The sequence below is a fragment of the Palaemon carinicauda genome, chromosome 40 (genome assembly GCF_036898095.1).
Source record: "Palaemon carinicauda isolate YSFRI2023 chromosome 40, ASM3689809v2, whole genome shotgun sequence".
Taxonomy (NCBI): domain Eukaryota; kingdom Metazoa; phylum Arthropoda; class Malacostraca; order Decapoda; family Palaemonidae; genus Palaemon; species Palaemon carinicauda.
Window position 1 is genome coordinate 50,312,410 of NC_090764.1, and position 19,986 is coordinate 50,332,395.

General features: G+C 40.2%; 1 protein-coding gene across 1 annotated transcript in view; it reads right to left on the minus strand.

Moving 5' to 3' along the window:
• The window catches only part of NitFhit (NFT-1 protein), a 170,758-nt gene that overhangs the window by 95,389 nt on the left and 55,383 nt on the right, over positions 1-19,986 (minus strand). The window contains exon 4 of the mRNA XM_068363713.1: positions 12,774-12,909. Within this exon, the coding sequence (XP_068219814.1) occupies positions 12,774-12,909 (136 nt within the window). The remainder of the gene's footprint in view (positions 1-12,773; positions 12,910-19,986) is intronic.

The following is a 19,986-nucleotide window of genomic DNA, read 5'->3' on the forward strand; positions in this document are numbered from 1 at the left end:
ATAGTACTTACCTGGCAGTTATATATATATAGCTGATTCACATATTTGGAGGAGGGAAACAGACAGTAAACATCATTGGGGAAACAACAAAAGAGTTGTAGGAGATAAAAACACCTTGATTCCTTGCTTGCTAAGGTAGCTGACTTCAAAGGTACAGCCTCTAGAGTCGCTTTCTCTTAGGAGTGTTTAGCCAGGAGTAGACCTGCAATGCTGCAAACAACTCAATCGAGTCTATCAAAGGGGTAAGACCAACAACTTGACTAGACTTCAAAAACTACCTTTGCCCCATATAATAAAAAACTGCACCCTTACTAAAACTAACCACCTAACCTTGCAGCATAGAAATAAACTATCTATCTAGACTGAGGGAACCGTACCATAAGACGAAGTCCTCAGACAATCATAAAAACACAAACCATCATACACGCATACAAACTAAGGTTGAGTGGGGTTAGTAACTCCTTTGCCTAATACAGAAGCCGCAGCTACGTATGGGCCCAAGGTATAGCACTTGCCATAAACTACTCTCACCTCTTTGAGGTAATGAGAAGCGAAGACAGAGTTGCTCCTCCAGAAAATTGCATCCATGAGTTGCCTAACAAACATATTTTCCTGATATGCCAGTGAGGTAGCAATGGCTCTCACTTCGTGATCCTGTACTTTCAACAGGGGGAAGTGTTCCTCCTCACATAAGAGGTGGGCTTCCCTAATATTTTCCCTCAGGAAAAAAGGACAAAGCATTCTTTGACAGGGGGTTTTTGTGGATCCTTCACTGAACAACATAACGAGTTGGATGCACACCTCACGTTCTTAGTGTGAGCCAAATAAGCTTTGAGGGACCTAACTGGGCAGAGCAGTCTTTCCTGCTCTTGACCCACTAGGTTCGTGAGGTTAATGACATCAAACGTCCTAGGACAGGGTTTCGAAGGGTTCTCGTTCTTGGCGAGAAAGTCGAACCTTAAGGCACAAACCGCTCTATCCTGATTGAAGCTTACCCGCTTCTCAATCGCCTGGACCTCGCTGACCTTTTTGGCATTCGCTAGTCATAAGGAAGAGGGTTTTCTTTGTTACATCTCGAAGAGAGGATTGCGAGATAGGGTCAAATTTCTTGGAGCACAGAAACTTAAACCCCACATCCAGGTTTAAGAGTACCTGTTTCGTTGTCTCAAAAGACCCCATGAGGTCCTGCAAATCTTTATTTTGGGACAACTCTAGGCCTCTATGCCTAAAGACAGTCGAGAGCATAGTGCTGTATCCATTGATGGTAGATACAGCCAGCTTAGCATCCTGTCTGAGGTACAATAAGAAGTCTGCAATCTGGCTCAGAGAGGTAGTGGTTGAGGAAATCTTGTGCCGCCTGCACCAAGCTCTAAAGGTCTCCCACTTAGATTGGTAGACTCTTTGTGAAGAAATCCTCCTTGCTCTGGCAATAGCTTTCGTCGCTTGTGCCAAAAAGCCTCGAGATCTGACAAGCTTCTACTCAGTCTGAAGGAAGTCAGTTTGAGAGCAAGGGGGTTTTGATGATACCTCTCGAAGTGGGGCTGTTTGAGAAGATCTGGACTTGCCGAAGTCTTCTTGGGAAGTCCATCAGCATGCCCACCACTTCCGTAAACAATTCCCTTGCAGGCCAGAATGGAGCCGCTAGGATCATTCGTCAAGAATTGAGGAGAGCGAATTTCCTGATAACCAGATTGATGATCTTGAACGGGGGCAACGCATACATGTCCATCCCCGTCCAATCCATCAAGAAGGCGTCCACTGCTACAGCTCCCTTGTCCGGGACTAGGGAGCAGTAGTTGGGGATCCTCTTGTTCAAGTTGGAGGCGAAAAGGTCTGTTACCGGTCTACCCCACAACATCCAGAGACTGACAGACTTGCAGGTTGAGAGACCATTCTGTGGGAATAACTAGTCTCTTCCTGCTGAGAATGTCTGCCTCGATGTTTCTTTGCCCTTGAACAAACCTCGCTCGATAAAAACTTTCTTAATCCAAGAGATCGGAACGAAGGCGTCCTTGATCTCGACATACGATTCGACTAGTGTCATCACGAAGTCCTAGATTCTCATGTTCAATGTCATGCCTCATGCTAGATCTTCGACGTCGAGCATCCTGAAAGACGAGGCGCCGATCGTCCTGTAAGACACGCCGATAGTCCTGTAAGACGTGGCGCCGATAGTCCTGTAAGACGTGGAGCCGAGCGTCCAGGAAGGTGAGGCACCAATCGTCCTGTAAAACGTGGCGCCGAGAGGATAACAGAGCGAGACGCTGAATGTTCTAAAAGACGTGGCGCTGAGCATCCTGGTGTCAGAAGAGACTCTTCTTGTTGACAGGAAGACCCAATTCTTCTGATAGGCTCAACGTTATCTAAAAATCCTTCATGAAGATCGTAAGAAGGAGCTCTGAGAAGCCAAGCGTCCAGGACAGGGATGCTCTGATTTCTCTTGAGTGCAGTATTCTGCTACATTAAACAAAAGATTCGTGAACATTAGAGGGGCGGAGCCGAGACCAAAACACACGGCCCGAAACTGACCCATTCTTCCCCCTTTCCTCCTTGTAAACAAACCTCTGATAAAGTTTGATTGCATAGCCTGCCACTTAAGACTCCTCTCTAGATCTGGGAGAGAGATTTGTTGGAGCTAAAACTAAAGGAGGTTTCCCTATAAAAGGAAATTGTAATCCTCCTTCAGAAGATGTACTGACCAAAGGTCTGCTCCCCTCTTCTCCAAAGATTACCAGAAGTTGTGTAGTCTGGCTCTACTGCCTGGAGGCAAAAGCAGTCAAACTCTGCTTCACCCTGTGACCAGGCTGACACGAGTCTTACGTAGTTCATGATTTCAATGTCTCCATGGAGAACTTTGACTTCTGAATGAAGGCGTTAAGAGCATTTACGTCCAAGACCAGACAAAAGACTCCCTCTCCCAAAAGAGAGACATTTGATGTTGCAAAGTCGGTTGGGCAGAAAGGTCTTATCGGAGTAACTAACAAAGGAGGATTCACTAGGAAAAAGATTTCACATCCATCCTTTAGTAAAAACACGGACCAAAGGTCTGCTCCTCTTCTCTCCCAGGCTCACCAGAAGTAGCTAGGTCTGGCTCCTACTGTTGTTTGTGCGGTTAGAGAAAAAGCATGCAGAAATTTTCTTGCTGATTAAGACACCAAAACCTGTCTTTGACCAACTCTTGAGGGAGAAGAGAGAAAGAAAAATGGAGAGGTGCGTACCTCAATTATGACTTCTGATTTCAAAATTATCCAGCCTCATTGCCTGTATTCCTTAAGAGACTCAGCAATCCACCAAGGGGGCTGTAAAAAATCTCTGTGGGAATGCCACAAGGTCTCCAACCTTAACGTGGCTAGACCTCCACCCTTGCTATCCTGGCCTACCTGATAAGGAAGCTGGCATTATAGGTTTCTGTTTTAAGAATGAATAATTAATATATTCTCAACATTTATGTATCTCAATATTTCCTTTCCTCACCATGCTATTTTTTCCCTATTGGAGCCTCTTGCTTTTCCAACTAGGGTTGTAGCTTGCTAGAAAAAATAATAATAATCTCGTACCAGATACAAGATCTAGAGTCCAGTTTATTCAGAGGAAAAAAGAAAGTTGTATTTCCTTACTCCTTCAGAGACTCTAACCAGTCTCCCATCATCCTTAAAGCTCCATTAATGACCACGTGAAAATTCAGAGGGTGGGGAACGTGGAGCAACAGAACTTAGGATCTTCTCCTGTTAATCTCAAATAATTCAACAGGAGAAAAGTGATCACTAATGTCATCCTTTGACAAAGATCTTATAAGACATGGCGCCGATCGTCCTGAAAGACGAGGAGGCGATCGTCCTGTCGTCCTGAAAGACGAGGCGGCGATCGTCCTGAAAGACGAGGAGGGGATCGTCCTGAAAGACGAGGCGGGGATCGTCCTGAAAGACGAGGCGGCGATCGTCCTGTCGTCCTGAAAGACGAGGCGGCGATCGTCCTGAAAGACGAGGTGCCGATCGTCCAGAAAGACGAGGCGGTGATCGTCCTGAAAGACGAGGCGGCGTTCGTCCTGAAAGACGAGGCGGGGATCGTCCTGTCGTCCTGAAAGACGAGGCGGCGATAGTCCTGTCGCCCTGAAAGACGAGGCGGCGATCGTCCTGAAAGACGAGGTGCCGATCGTCCTGAAAGACGAGGAGGCGATCGTCCTGAAAGACGAGGCGCCGATCGTCCTGTCTTGAAAGACTTAGCGCCGAGCGTTAAAGCAAAATGATCTTCATTATGCCGCTCGGCGCATTCCGTTCCGACCAGAGGGTTCATTTGGCCGACTGGTGCTCTGGGACAAAAACCGTGTCTATGTTGGTTCGTAAGCATTGATATTATCAGCGAATATCTGTGACTTAAAGTATTGCCATTATCAGTAAATGTGATGCAATGCAAGACTCTAAAAGCAGTGTAAGTAGCTTAACGTCCCACGCTCTTTGCTTTCCGATGGCAAAGCGAGCATTCTTGGGAACGTGAACAGGAACGCCCGCGAGGACGTTTGCTCGTGAGCTAACGCCTCTCGTTTCCTTTCGCCAGTCGACGTTCCTTCTCCCATGGGCCGGGGAGCTTGGAAGAGGTCTAAGGCTAGGAAAACGATGTCCACTGTGCTGAATGAATTCACTGCCTTAATTTAGCACTGAAACTTGCACTTTTAAACTCTTACACAAAAGACCATAATTAGTCCTGCCCGTTGTGAGAGAACTTATTCTGCTGCCATGGGGTTGAATGAGAATGCAATATCATCTCTAGTACTTGCTAAATAAATTGTAACAAAATATTTTTATAAAATACTAAACTGACATTTCCATAATAAAATAAACTTGCAAACACACTTACATAAAAATAATCACCGGGCAAGTGTTGAGTTTAAAAATAAATGTTGAACACACTCACCCGGTAGTTACATATAACCACCGGTAAAATTAAATGTCATAATTACCTACCCGGTAGTTACATACAACCACCGGGAAAGCTACACGTTAAATGATTAAAATGAACAGAAATAGGAAAAACAAATGTAATCAACAATTAATTCCAAGGGTTTTCAAAAACAGAGATTTGTTATGATAAAAAAGAACAGATATAGCAATAACGTATTTATATATATAAATGTAAACAACTCTTAAATCACAAAGGTTCCCAAAAAAAAGTGATTTGCTACACTTTACAATTGGAACATATAAATGAATATACGACTAAAACTAGAATTCCCAATATCGAAAAGAACGCTACCAAGGCATGTTGGGACTGCATCGATTGTAATGAGAACTACACAGCATAAATTAACCATACGCTAGTTCTATTTAATCTATGAAATTAGATCGATGATTTAAAGAACGAATACCAAATGGGCAAATATTTTCTTTAAAATTTTACATTAAAAGTTAAAAAACTTATATAAGATGGAATTCCTTCCATTCTTTACAAGAAAAAGCAAATAAAGAGAATTTGCAAGTCATACACTGTATACAGTATACAATGTAGATTACGTCACACGACTGTGACGTCATAGAGTTGGCGGAATGTATTTCCGCCATCAGGTTTTAATTCTTTGCACCTATTATACAGTGCACATACAAAATCCCTGCAACCCATACAAACTGTGAGGGTCAACTGACACTTTCGGTAACCTCACCTTGCATACAACACTCGCACATACACGAAAATTAAGTTTTTCACTCATGATAAACAAAGCAAATAGTACAATAATAATAACAAAACACGATTGCCAAATCCCTAAATCAGTGTACTTCACCAAACGAAGTCCAAAACAGCGAAGAAGGGAAAGCGATTCGAAAAACTCTTAATGGTGGACCAACGATGTTTTCGATCCAGCCGGCAGAGATGAACTGAAGTATAGAACACGGGAATGATTCCTCGTACCACCCTGTGACGGGTGTAACCACCTACAGTACCTCCCAACCACCACAAGGCGGTTGCCTCGTTTTGAAAAATTCTGCCGAAAGTTAGAGATATCAGCTATATATATATAACTGCCAGGTGAGTACTATTCATAAAAATCCTATTTATATATCCCAGTAGACCATTCACAAATTTAAAATAGTAAATACGTTAACATTGATAAATTAATCAAATTTCATTTTTTAAAAATTATTTTCAATACACAATCGAGTTTAAATTACCTCAATCTTCCCCCTGAAATGAGAGGTATTTCCTTAAAATACAGTTAGTATTAGGTTTCTTCATATCAGAGTGGGGGACACTTGCTTCAAATTCATTTAAATTTTAAGCAGTTTCTTTTGCTTCCCTGTCTACTACCTCATTACCATGAATATCAATGAAAGGAAGCTCAATATATGTTAACAGTTTTGTGCTGACATGAAATACAAAAGAGCCATTCTTGAGCTTTCTGAACTAATAGATGGAGGCTATTAAAACTCCCAAGAGAGTTATGCACTCATGGAGTGACAGAACATTAATAAAATTTTACCCTTAGTTTATAAGCAAACTCCAAGACCTTCACAAATGGTGTCATGTCTGCAGTGGATACTATTCATAGGAACAGTCAGGTAATTCAGCTAAATATGAAACATTCTTGTTGACTGTGGCATACTGAATGCCAATCTTTGACTTTGAGCCATTAGTACATATCTATATATGATCTTTATACTGTATACAGCATCATGTTCAAGGCATTTGAAATTGAACTATACTATGGGAACATTTCTTTATGGCTGATTTTGATCATATGGATCATTCAGGTATGACGTTGAGTGGATCACTAGGTTATTTGCTCTCCTGATTTTCCTGCCTCTTGAGAGAAATATAATTAAATTGATAGATTAGTCTTAGAAAGTGCTTCCATGATATTGGCAACCCAAAATCTCTCAAACTTTCAGGATTTTAAAAGAAAATTAAAATTGAAAGAGGGGTTACTGGCAGCAGAATTGATTTTATGCAGCTGGCACACCTCGATTTCCTCCCTCTGAAGATCAAATGGTAATTTGTTAGTATCCACATAAATGCTTTTAACTTGCATTTTTCTAAGTGCACCTGAGCATATTCTAATGCCCATAATATGTACAACATCCAGTTTTCACAATTTAGTTTTACATACATTAAAATAGATTTGGGAACCATACAGAAGCTTTTGTCTACAAAGAGAATTAGGCAGCCCACATGATGACTTATTTCCCAAAATAAAACCAAAAATAACTTTTGGAAGACAAGAGATTTCTTGACCTCAAATTTAAGGACATGAATGTGACTAGACTACATTAATTTACATTCAAGTACCCTGCCCAAAAATCTCATTTAATTTTCATAAGGTAGAGCAGTATGGTACCTTTCTACGTTAAAGTGGGTACAATACTTCAGTAGGTCATCATCTAGTACCAACAATAAAGAGAAAGTTCTCATAAGCCACTGTAAGAGACTCAAAGGTTTCAAAAGACTGAGAAATATTGATACCTTGTTGAGATTTACTCCAATCTACTTCTCTAATCTTCCCATTAATTTAACAAGTGTCAAAAGGGACTTCCCTTTAATTTAATGTGTCCAAAGGGATATCTCTCACAAACCTTAAATTATTATTATTATTATTATTATTATTATTATTATTACTATCCAAGCTACAACCCTAGTTGGAAAAGCAAGATGCTATAAGCCCAGGGGCTCCAACAGGGAAAAATAGCCCAGTGAGGAAAGGAAATAAGGAAATAAATAAATGAAGAGAACAAATTAACAATAAATCATTCTAAAAACAGTAACAACGTCAAAACAGACATGTCATATATAAACTATTAACAACATCAAAAACAAATATGTCATAAATAAACTATAAAAGACTCATGTCCGCCTGGTCAACAAAAAAGCATTTGCTCCAACTTTGAACTTTTGAAGTTCTACTGATTCAACAACCCGATTAGGAAGATCATTCCACATCTTGGTAACAGCTGGAATAGAACTTCTAGAGTACTGCGTAGCATTGAGCCTCGTGATGGAGAAGGCCTGGCTATTAGAATTAACTGCCTGCCTAGTATTACGAACAGAATAGAATTGTCCAGGGAGATCTGAATGTAAAGGATGGTCAGAGTTATGAAAAATCTTATGCAACATGCATAATGAACTAATTGAACGACGGTGCCAGAGATTAATATCTAGATAAGGAATAAGAAATTTAATAGACCGTAAGTTTCTGTCCAACAAATTAAGATGAGAATCAGCAGCTGAAGACCAGACAAGAGAACAATACTCAAAACAAGGTAGAATGAAAGAATTAAAACACTTCTTCAGAATAGATTGATCACCGAAAATCTTGAAAGACTTTCTCAATAAGCCTATTTTTTGTGCAATTGAAGAAGACACAGACCTTATATGTTTCTCAAAAGTAAATTTACTGTCGAGAATCACACCTAAAATTTTGAAAGAGTCATACATATTTAAAGAAACATTATCAATACTGAGATCCGGATGTTGAGGAGCCACCGTCCTTGACCTACTTACAATCATACTTTGAGTTTTGTTAGGATTCAACTTCATACCCCATAATTTGCACCATGCTCTAATTCTAGCTAAATCTCTATTAAGGGATTCACCAACCCTAGATCTACATTCAGGGGATGGAATTGATGCAAAGAGAGTAGCATCATCTGCATATGCAACAAGCTTGTTTTCCAGGCCAAACCACATGTCATGTGTATATAGAATGAAAAGTAATGGGCCAAGAACACTACCCTGTGGAACACTGGATATCACATTCCTATAATCACTATGGTGCCCATCAACAACAACTCTTTGAGATCTATTACTTAAAAAATCAATAATAATGCTAAGAAACGACCCACCCACTCCCAACTGAAGAGGAACCCTCCTCATAACTACATACCTGGTCTTTAAAAGACGGAGTAAAAAAATGCCAAGGCAGTCATAACCTTAAAATCATTCTAAGCCTTAATCTGCGCCATCAGACAAAAATCTAACAGAATCTGATTGATCTTTTAATTGTCACCTCTCTCAGCTGAGGCAAGAGCCAAAGGAAACGGGGTCTAACTGTTAATTCCTTGAAACCAATCACATCAATTGGTTCATAACTGCAGCCTCTCAAAATTTAATACCAAAAATAGGTTCCAATAGATGGATTTGGATTGAGGAGGCCTCTCTAAAACAAAAGACCTAAAGACTTCTTTACTAATAATAATAAAAAAAAGTGGATAGATCTGAGCAAATATGCCTATGAACAAAATTAGGCATATTTCTATATCCTTTTAATTGTACCAACTAAAAGATTTTATCCCACCTGAAGAGCTGTGGGAAATTTAGTAATACATACTGTAGTATCCTTAGATATGTTAGCAGCTGAATCTTCTGGACTGACACCAATTAAAATATGTATACAACAAGTGTTGGTACAAAATATTTGTGAATTTTTTTATTCATATTATGAGGAAGGCCAAGGTTTGGGTAGATGGATGGAGTGAAAAAAGCTCTGGGTGATAGGAGGATAGATGTGAGAGAGGCAAGAGAGCGTGCTAGAAATAGGAATGAATGGCGAGCGATTGTGACGCAGTTCCGGTAGGCCCTGCTGCTTCCTCCAGTGCCTTAGATGACCATGGAGGTAGCAGCAGTAGGGGATTCAGCATTATGAAGCTTCATCTGTCATGGATAACGGGGGAGGGTGGGCTGTGGCACTCTAGCAGTACCAGCTGAACTCGGTTGAGTCCCTTGACAGGCTGGGAGGAACGTAGAGAGTAGAGGTCCCCTTTTTGTTTTGTTTCATTTGTTGATGTCGGCTACCCCCCAAAATTGGGGGAAGTGCCTTGGTATATGTATGTATGTATGTATGTATGTATGTATGTATGTATGTATGTATGTATGTATGTATGTATGATAGACAATCTAAAGTATCTAGAAAACCATTTTGTTCTGATGAGATAGTGGACAGTCTCCAAGTGGTCAGCTGAAGCATGTGGGTGGCTGGATGAAGATGGTACTATGGCTGTTTGTGAGGATTTACCTGGTATGGTAGAGGTTGGAATAGGAAGTAACTAGGTGAAGCCCATAATCTTTAAAATGCTCTATCCACAAGTATCATGATTGGCGGCCACCTTCTCACAACTGATTACGTAAGCATACCAGTAAAAATAATAAAACGGATTAAAGGTAATTATAATCCTTTAACAGTAACCTACACTGCTGGCGTCAGCAGTACATTCATGTATGCTTGCCAGAACAGAGGAGCAATGAGATAATGTTTATTTGCAAGCAAAGTGAGCCATAGTAGAGCAGAGACCATTTGAGTGGTGGCCAACCATGATGCTTGTGGACTGAGCCTGTTACAGACTTTTGGCTACACCGAGTCACAGATGTTGGAATGTACTACAGAAGTGGCCACAAATCTGTGAACTACTTCCTTTGAGGCCAATAAAGAGCTATTTAGATCATCCTAGTATTGGTATATAACCTGAATTAGTTTATCAATTGATGCCTCAAGGTTGGACCATACCTGTAACATGGTATCTACAGACCACACCAGAGACTCCTCCTCAGGTAAAAAAAAATACTATTTACAGTCAAATAGGTGTCAAATAAATCTATATTTGGTTTCCACCAAACATTCCAAACCTTGATAAACCTGAGGACTCAGAGACCATTCCATTAGATGAAACTACAACTTGCCCCTTACCTGATCAGCCAGAACATTTCACTTTTCTGGAACAAATTGTGGTAACAGTGATATTCATGACTTCCATCTAAGGAAAGAGTTCCTGGGCAATAAGAAACTTCCTTTCAAACTTTGTCCGTCCTTGTTTTTTTAATGTAAGGTAGGTCAGTCATGCATTCCCAACAAAAAGCAATGATCTTCCCTATCAATAGATTCTTGGGTCAAATCACTGACTTTGAAAGGAGCCAATAGCTCAAAACAACTGATGTGAACGAATAATTCTTCCCTAGATCATGAACCTGAGAGATAAAGTCCCTCTAGACTTGCTCCCCACTGAGGTACATGCATCCCTGAACAAATACATCTTGAATTTTCTGAGCTGGGCTGACTCTGTACAAAACTCAAAGGATTGTTTCACCAACTCAACAGAGCCTTATGATCTTGACAAGGAGGAATTAAGGTTTTCTTTAGATTGGAGATCTTGTACCAATATACGTTCAGAAAAATTTACTAGGGTGTCTTGGATGAGTGTATGAAGCAAACTTTTCTAGTAATTTTATCATTACAGAGGTTACATCCATAACTGTACTGTTAAGAGGTTTCAAAGTAGTGAACTGGCTCAGAACAGTCACAAAGGACTGGACTCCTTTTCTTCTATAGGAAAGCCTGCAAATAAACTTATGCTATTTTCATCCCCAAAATAGAGAATTACCATGTTCTTTCGTAATCTGAGTACAGTAGTAAAATTGGATTTTTCATAATATATTTGTGGGAGGAGACCAAATCCCCTTAGTGTCTAAATACAGCAACCCTTTTATGTCAAGATGATACAGGATCTTAGATACTGTAGTCATCATCCAAGTGAATACATAAGAACCTGTACTGGAGTCCAAGCAACAGCAATTGAAATTAAACACTTTTCCCTGAAAACAAGAACAGGAGAAACTTTGAAATTTGATGAATGGGAATGTAAAAAACACATATGTTAAATATACTGAAAATATCCATTAAATTTTTGTGATCGCTGCTAGGGCAGTTGATAAAATTTCTATTGAGAACTTGTATTCTCAAGGAACTTGAGCCTGAAAAAGTCCAGAACCAGTATCTAGCCTCTTAGGCCTTTTGGGGCTGTGAATAGATGGTGAAAAAATTGAGGATGGTGAGACTGTTTCCTTTATAGCTTCTTAATCTCTGAATAGAGTGCAGATTGCTTGAATGCATCATTGCCATGTATAATGGGATGGGGACTGGAGCAAGTGACAGAGGTGACATGGAAATGATAGGTAATTAATACCTCTCCAGAAAAAGGACCTAATTTAAGGCTCCACACACAGGAGTAAACACAAGCCTCCAAATCATGCAATAAAAGCCAAATCCTGATCTAAATCACTGGCACTCAATTCCCTCTTTCTACACTTAACATATTTTTCCTTCTTTTATTATCAACTCTACAAGTTCTAATAAACTATCTTCAGAAAGGAATGAACATTCATCACCTCTACACCCTTGGGATAAAAAATGAGCATCTCGAGTCACTGATAAAAGATTATATGACTTTCAGTTTAGGCAATACTGAAATCTAGTGACTTTTAGACATACCAGAGAATTTGATAACAAATATAAGGAAAACATACCACTCTAGCAATTGGGACACAAAAACAACATAAGAAGTTATAGCAAACACAAATAAGTGCAGTTTGTCTCTTCAAATCCAACATCTTGAGGCGTTTGTGTTACTGGTAGAATGGCATGGCATTAAGGCAGATTGTCAATACCATTCACCATCTTGGGATGAAGTATTGTGGGAAAGGGGACAGACTGGTTGAGTTTGTTTTCATCTTTATGGTTTAGAATCTTTCACAATTCTGGGATGATTCATTAAAATAATAATTACAGTAGCCCATAAACTTATTACATGACTTAATGATACAGGGATCTGATAAGTACAAAATTTAAACAACACACACCACCTGATCATATAAGATACCTCACACCCAACAGTATCATCATAATTTTTTTTTTCAACATAAACTAACTAGTACTTAATAGTTGATAATTAATACTGTTTGTTAAGTTAAAGTCTGGTAAGGCAAGGGGCTGCAATAATTGTCTGAAGTGAAAAAATACTTACCTATTGCACGACATCTTAAAATGGTTTCCCAATGTGCAATGCCTGTTGTTACCGTAAAAGCGGAAGGATAAGTTAGTATCTGTGCTCCTAATCTCCTTTGAATCAGACTCAGTTCAGGAAATCTCATATCATAACACTAAAAAAAGTTAAGGAAACTAAGAAACATTAGATTTCTAAAATCAATATTTCTAAATACAAACCTATTATTTTACATATGTTTAACTCAGCAGTCATTTATCTGTGTTATCCAGCCATGCTGAAAGAGGTATGGTGTCAGGTGGCAGACAGAGTACACTACGTCAACTGATAGCCATATTAAAAAAAAAATCTTATTTCTAAAGATCTTAGTAATTCATCCAAACTCATCCCTCTACAATAAGAAAGACTTAAGTGTTGTGGAAAACTTTAAATAAAAAGGGTCTGAGGTAGGAATCTTTCTTAAAGACTAAAATAAAGAAATCAACATTTTTATAGTAAAAAGATGCCAACATTTTGACTGGAACCTAGCAATAGGGCTATTAACACCTCATATATAAAATCATATCCATCACAAAAACCCATTAAGCAACCTATATATTTCATTCCAGTACTACTTTTTTTTCAATTTGAGCATGACTCAGATGTAGAGGAAGAGGCTCATGTGGGCATACCTTTATTTTGGACTATAACTACCAGAAAGTCAAAGAATTTGATGCATTGAATTAGTCGGCTGATATTTTGGTAGTCTGGCCTGATGTTGTGCAGATACAATCCTTGTAATGGGAAACCTCTGGGGTATTTATAATTCAGACAAATCCTCCTGTTATAACTACAGTATATCTACCAAGAGGGGATAAAAGACTAAACAGTTGCTACTAGCTAGGATAGTAACTTGAGTATTCCATTATTCAATAGCATGGAACGCATGCAATGAGCATAGTATAACCAGTACAACTTGTGCCCAGAAAGGGAGGGCTAACATGAACAATATCAAATGCCTTAAATGAAACTAGTTTAGTGTCAAAAGTTTGAAGAACATAAGGGTTTAAATATAAGCTATATCATGGCAAGAAGGCTTTGGTGGTGATGGTTAGAGACTCCTCCTGAATTGTGGGACACCCATCATGTTTCCCTAGCTCAAAACAAGATAATTGTTTCAGTTCTTTAAACTTCTAATGTACATAATGACATAAAAACCTCATTATCATCAACAAATACTGCCTGTATAGAATTTTGCTATTATAAAGATGTCACCCACCCCATTATCAGCAGATCTTGCAAAGTAATTCATGTCTCAACCCAAATGGTAAAGGGGGTCCTCGGAATGGTATTCCATCATTCAAAGAGTGATCAAGAAAGCTGCATAAACAGGTTATAGACTTGAATACCTCAGCTATCAAAACCTCCTAGAGCCAATACAACTGCTAAACTAAGGATCAGCTCCGTGTTCAAGAAAAGAAAGTATAGCATGCCCATCCATAAGGACCTTACAGCCAACAATGCACAGCTCATCCCAAAATTTCTTAGAGTTATAGCATACCATTAAAGGTAAGGTGAGCATCAACTTGCTAGAGTAGTCAGGTTAAATAAATTTCTATCTGAAACATGCCTGGGATCAACGTAAATTTCAATCCAATGCCACATTCAAAATTCAACAAAAAGAATGCTGTGCCTTTCCTTATGTGATGTTTGTTTTTATGGATGAATTGCAAGACATAATTACTACCATTAAGATGGATTGAATTCCTACCATTAAGATGGACAGCAAAATGGCAAGTAAATGGCTTGTAATTGATTACAGTGAACCCTCGTTTATCGCGATAGATAGGTTCCAGACGCGGCCGCGATAGGTGAAAATCCGCGAAGTAGTGACACCATATTTACCTATTTATTCAACATGTATATTCAGACTTTTAAAACCTTCCCTTGTACGTAGTACTGTTAACAAACTACCCTTTAATGTACAGAACACTTAATGCATGTACTACAGTACCCTAAACTAAAACAGGCACAAATATTAAAGGCAATTTTATATCATGCGTTTCCTAAACACGCTAAAAAGCACGTTAAAAAATGGCAACCAATGTTTTGTTTACATTTATCTCTGATCATAATGAAGAAACAAACTGGAGGTAGAGCTTTGCTTATTACCCAGACATATTTCCCATACTATTCCCTTAGAACTACATCACATCTTCCTACTTTAGATATATATATATATATATATATATATATATATATATATATATATATATATATGTGTGTGTGTGTATGTGTATATATATATATATATATATATATATATATATATATATATATATATATATATATATATGTATTTATATGTATACACATATACATACCTACATATATACATACATACATATATACATAAATACATGCATACATATATATATATATGTTACTGTATATATATGGGTTATGGAAAAAATCCGCGAAGTGGTGAATCCGCGATGGTCGAACCGCGAAGTAGCGAGGGTTCACTGTAATTTAAAATATGTTGCTATTTATTCAATTAGACTAGTATGGAGTCCAACCTTCACTTAAGCTCTATGACGTAAAACAAATGGATTTATTTAAAGAAAAACAAGGCATACGAAGCCTACAATATTGGATATGAAGAGGTTACAGCAATTGTAGAATTTGCAAAGAATGTTATTAATAGAAGCTTGTTATGACCTCCTACACAAGATTACTAGAATTACGGTTTGAGACCTTTAAGGTAAAAAGGGTAAGCAATTGAGAGAGAGAGAGAGAGAGAGAGAGAGAGAGAGAGAGAGAGAGAGAGAGAGAGAGAGAGAGAGAGAGAGAGAGAACATTGAGATTTTACAGAGTAATAGAGTGGAAAATAACTGGGTGGATCTGAAAAAAATACATGTAGGGCATACAGTAGAACTAGTGAAAAGAACCAACAGATATGGTGTGTCAAAAGGAGAAAAATGGTGGTAGGATAGAGGGGTGCAAGAGTCAGTTAAAAGAAAATCAAAGGCATGCACAGGGTGTTAAGGAATGGTACAGAGATGAAGAAAGAGATCCACAGAGGAAAGTAGGTACTGTATGGCTATTGGAAGAGTTGTAGAGCAACTGAATGAAAGGCTAGGAACAAGGGACGGAGAAAGGGATAGCTATACGATTTTCAAACCTATAGGAAAAAGCAAAAACAGGACTTGCAAAAACTGGAAGTCATCAAGTTTAGACATGGAAATATATTGAATAGGGATGAAGACATTAAGAGGAGATGAAGAAAATATTTTGAACAAATATTAAATACTGAAAATGAAAGAGAAGAGCTCGGAGAAACACAGAGGATGGAGAGGCCATTGATGGAGATACAGAATAAAGAAGTGAAGCAGGATTTGAGTAAAAATGATATTTTAATTATAAAATAAATTTTTGAATATACTTACCCGGTGAATATATAATAGCTGCAACTCTGCGGCTCGACAGAAAACACACTCAAAAAACTCGCGAGCGATCGCTATGAAGGTTGCGGGTGTGCCCACCAGCGCCAACTGTCGGCCAGATACCACTCTTGTATGTAAACAAAACCTTCAATTCTTCTCGTCCCGCTGTGTCTCTATTGGGGAGGAAGGGAGGGTCATTTAATTTATATATTCACCGGGTAAGTATATTCAAAAATTTATTTTATAATTAAAATATCATTTTTAAATATTTAACTTAGCCGGTGAATATATAATAGCTGATTCACACCCAAGGAGGTGGGTAGAGACCAGAGTTAATTATGTTTACAGCGTATAAGATAAGAGTTTTTTCATTTTGACAGTTATCAATATAACAAAACCAAAATAAATAGGTACCTGGTAAGGAAGTTGACTTAGACGATTACTCTGCCTTGTAAGTCTGTCTTCCTCACGGAGCCCAGCGATCCTCTTAGGATGCTGACAGACTCCCAGGAGCTGAAGTATCAAGGGCTGCAACCCATACAACAGGACCTCATCAAACCCCTAATCTGGGCGCTCTCAAGAAATGACTTTGACCACCCGCCAAATCAATCAGGATGCGAAAGGCTTCTTAGCCTTCCGAACAACCCATAAAACAATATTAAAAACATTTCAAGAGACAGATTAAAAGGATATTGGAATTAGGGAAGTGTAGTGGTAGAACCCTCACCCACTACTGCACTCGCTGCAACGAATGGACCCAGTGTGTAGCAGTCCTCGTAAAGAGTCTGGACATCTTTTAAGTAAAATGACGCGAACACTGACTTGTTTCTCCAAAAAGTCGCGTCCATAATACTTTGCAGAGATTTATTTTGCTTGAAGACCACGGAGGTTGCTATATCTCTAACTTCGTGCGTCTTAACCTCAAGCAAACATCGGTCATTCTCATTCAAGTGAGAATGAGCTTCTCGTATTAAAAAAATCTGATAAAATATGACAAAGAATTCTTTGACATAGGCAATGAAGGTTTCTTAACTGAGCACCATAATGCCTCAGATTTCCCTCGTAATGACTTAGTACGAGCTAAATAGAACTTAAGAGCTCTAACAGGACATAATACTCTTTCCAGTTCGTTGCCTACGATCTCTGATAAGCAAGGAATATCAAAAGATTTAGGCCAAGGACGAGAAGGCAGTTCATTTTTGGCCAGGAAACCAAGTTGAAGTGAACAAGTGGCTTTTTTCTGTAGAAAAGCCGATGTTCTTACTGAAGGCATGAAGTTCACTGACCCTTTTAGCCGAAGCCAAGCACACTAGGAAAAGTGTCTTGAGGGTGAGATCCTTCAGGGAGGCTGAATGTAATGGCTCAAACCTGTCTGACATGACGAACCTTAGGACCACGTCTAAGTTCCATCCAGGAGTTGCCAAACGACGTTCCTTAGAGGTCTCGAAAGACTTAAGGAGATCTTGGAGATCTTTATTGTTGGAAAGATCTAAGCCTCTATGTCGAAAGACCGAAGCCAACATGCTCCTGTAGCCCTTAATCGTGGGAGCTGAAAGGGAGCGAACCTTTCTCAGATGTAAAAGAAAATCTGCGATTTGGGCTACAGAGGTACTGGACGAGGACACAGATGCTGACTTGCACCAGTCTCGAAAGACTTCCCACTTCGACTGGTATACTCTAATGGTAGAAGCTCTCCTAGCTCTTGCAATCGCACTGACTGCCTCCTTCGAAAAACCTCTAGCTCTTGAGAGTCTTTCGATAGTGTGAAGGAAGTCTGACGAAGAGCGGGGAGGCTTTGATGGACATTCTTTACGTGGGGCTGACGTAACAGATCTACCCTTAGAGGAAGACTTCTTGGAAAGTCTACCAGCCATTGAAGTACCTCGGTGAACCACTCTCTCGCGGGCCAGAGGGTAGCAACCAACGTCAACCTTGTCCCTCCGTGAGAGGCGAACTTCTGCAGTACCTTGTTGACTATCTTGAATGGTGGAAATGCATATAAGTCCATAAAAGACCAATCCAGTAGAAACGCGTCTATGTAGATTGCTTCTGTATCTAGGACTGGAGAGCAATAGATTGGTAACCTTTTGGTCAACGAGGAGGCAAAGAGGTCTATGGTTGGTTGACCCCAAGAAGCCCAAAGACTCTTGCCCACGTCCTTGTGGAGGGTCCATTCCGTGGGTATCACCTGACCCCTCCGACTGAGACAGTCTGCCAAGACGTTCAAGTCCCCCTGGATGAATCTCGTCAACAGGGAGATGCCTCAAATTCTAGACCATAAGAGAAGGTCCCTTGCGATCTCGAGCAGCGTGAAGGAGTGTGTGCCTCCTTGCTTGGAGATGTACTGTACGCCAAAGTTGTGGTGTTGTCTGAGTTGACCTCTACCACTTAGTTTCGAAGACGCTTTCTAATATCATCAAGGCCAAGTGGACTGCTAATAGCTCCTTGCCGTTGATGTGCATGCTCTTCTGACCTGAGGTCCACAGACCCGAGCATTCCCGACCGTCCAGGGTCGCACCCCAACCCAAACCCGACGCGTCTGAGGACAACACGTGGTTTGGGTTCTTGACTGCTAGGGATAGTCCCTCTCTCAGACTGATATTGCTGTCCCACCATTTCAGGCATGCCTTTATTGGTTCAGAGACTGGAAATGATACCGTCTCTAATGTCTTGTCCTAGTTCCAGTGAGAGGCTAGATGGAACCGGAGAGGCAGAAGGGGTAGTCTCCCTAGTGAGACAAACTGCTCCAGGGATGAGAGAGTCCCTACGAGACTGTTCCAACTCCTGACTGAATAAACGTTTTCTTTTCAGCATTAGTTGGACTTCGAGCAGGGCTTGACTGCGAATCTCCATCCCCAAAAATAGAATAATCTGGGATGGGATCAGTTGGGACTTTTAGGTTGACCACAAGTCCCAACTCCCTGGCCAGACTCAACGTCCAATGTAGATCCTGCAGACAGCGAAGGCTGGACGATGCTCTGAGAAGCCAGTCGTCCAAGTACATGGAGGCTCGGATCCCCGATAGATGGAGGGATTTTGCCACATTCCTCATGAGCCTCGTAAACACGAGAGGCGCAGGACTGAGGCCAAAGCACAGGGCTCGAAACTGGTACCCCACATTCCTGTAAACAAACCTCAGAAACGGTTGGGAATCCGGGTGTATAGGAATGTGGAAGTATGCCTCCTGAAGGTCGAGAGAGAGCATCCAGTCGCCTTCCATAAATGCTGTCAAGACAGCCTGGTAGACTTCATCGTGAAGTTTGTCTTGACAAAGAACACATTGAGCGCACTTGCCTCTTACGTACTCCTGCAGTGAACATGGCTGCCAAATCATGGAGCCATCCCTGAGGGACTTGTTCCTGCAGAGAACGTGGCTGTCAGATCATTGGAGCCATCCCTGAAAGCCTTGTTTATGCATGACATAATTGTACAGCAAAACTTCAAAGGCTCGAAAACAGCTGTGAAGTTGACCTGTAAAATCTAGGGGCGTCTCATGGCCAGGCGCCAGGGAGAGTCTATGAGGTTTGAGAAGTCTATCTGGGCAGAGGCAGGAACTCCCAAGCCGAGAACTTCTCTCGTGTCATATCAGACTCTCGCTCTATAAGCCAGTTTAAAAGAAGGGAAAGCAAAGGCTGTATCCCCCAAACTCCTCCTGGTGATAAACCAGTCGCCTAGCAAACGTAAAGCTCTCTAGGAGAGCGAGAGAGCACTAGCTTATAAAACAACGGCTTCGAAGTAGCTAGGCCTAGTGTAAGCTCTGACGTTAAGGCGAACGAGGAGCAGCAGTTACAAAAAGATCCGGACAAAGA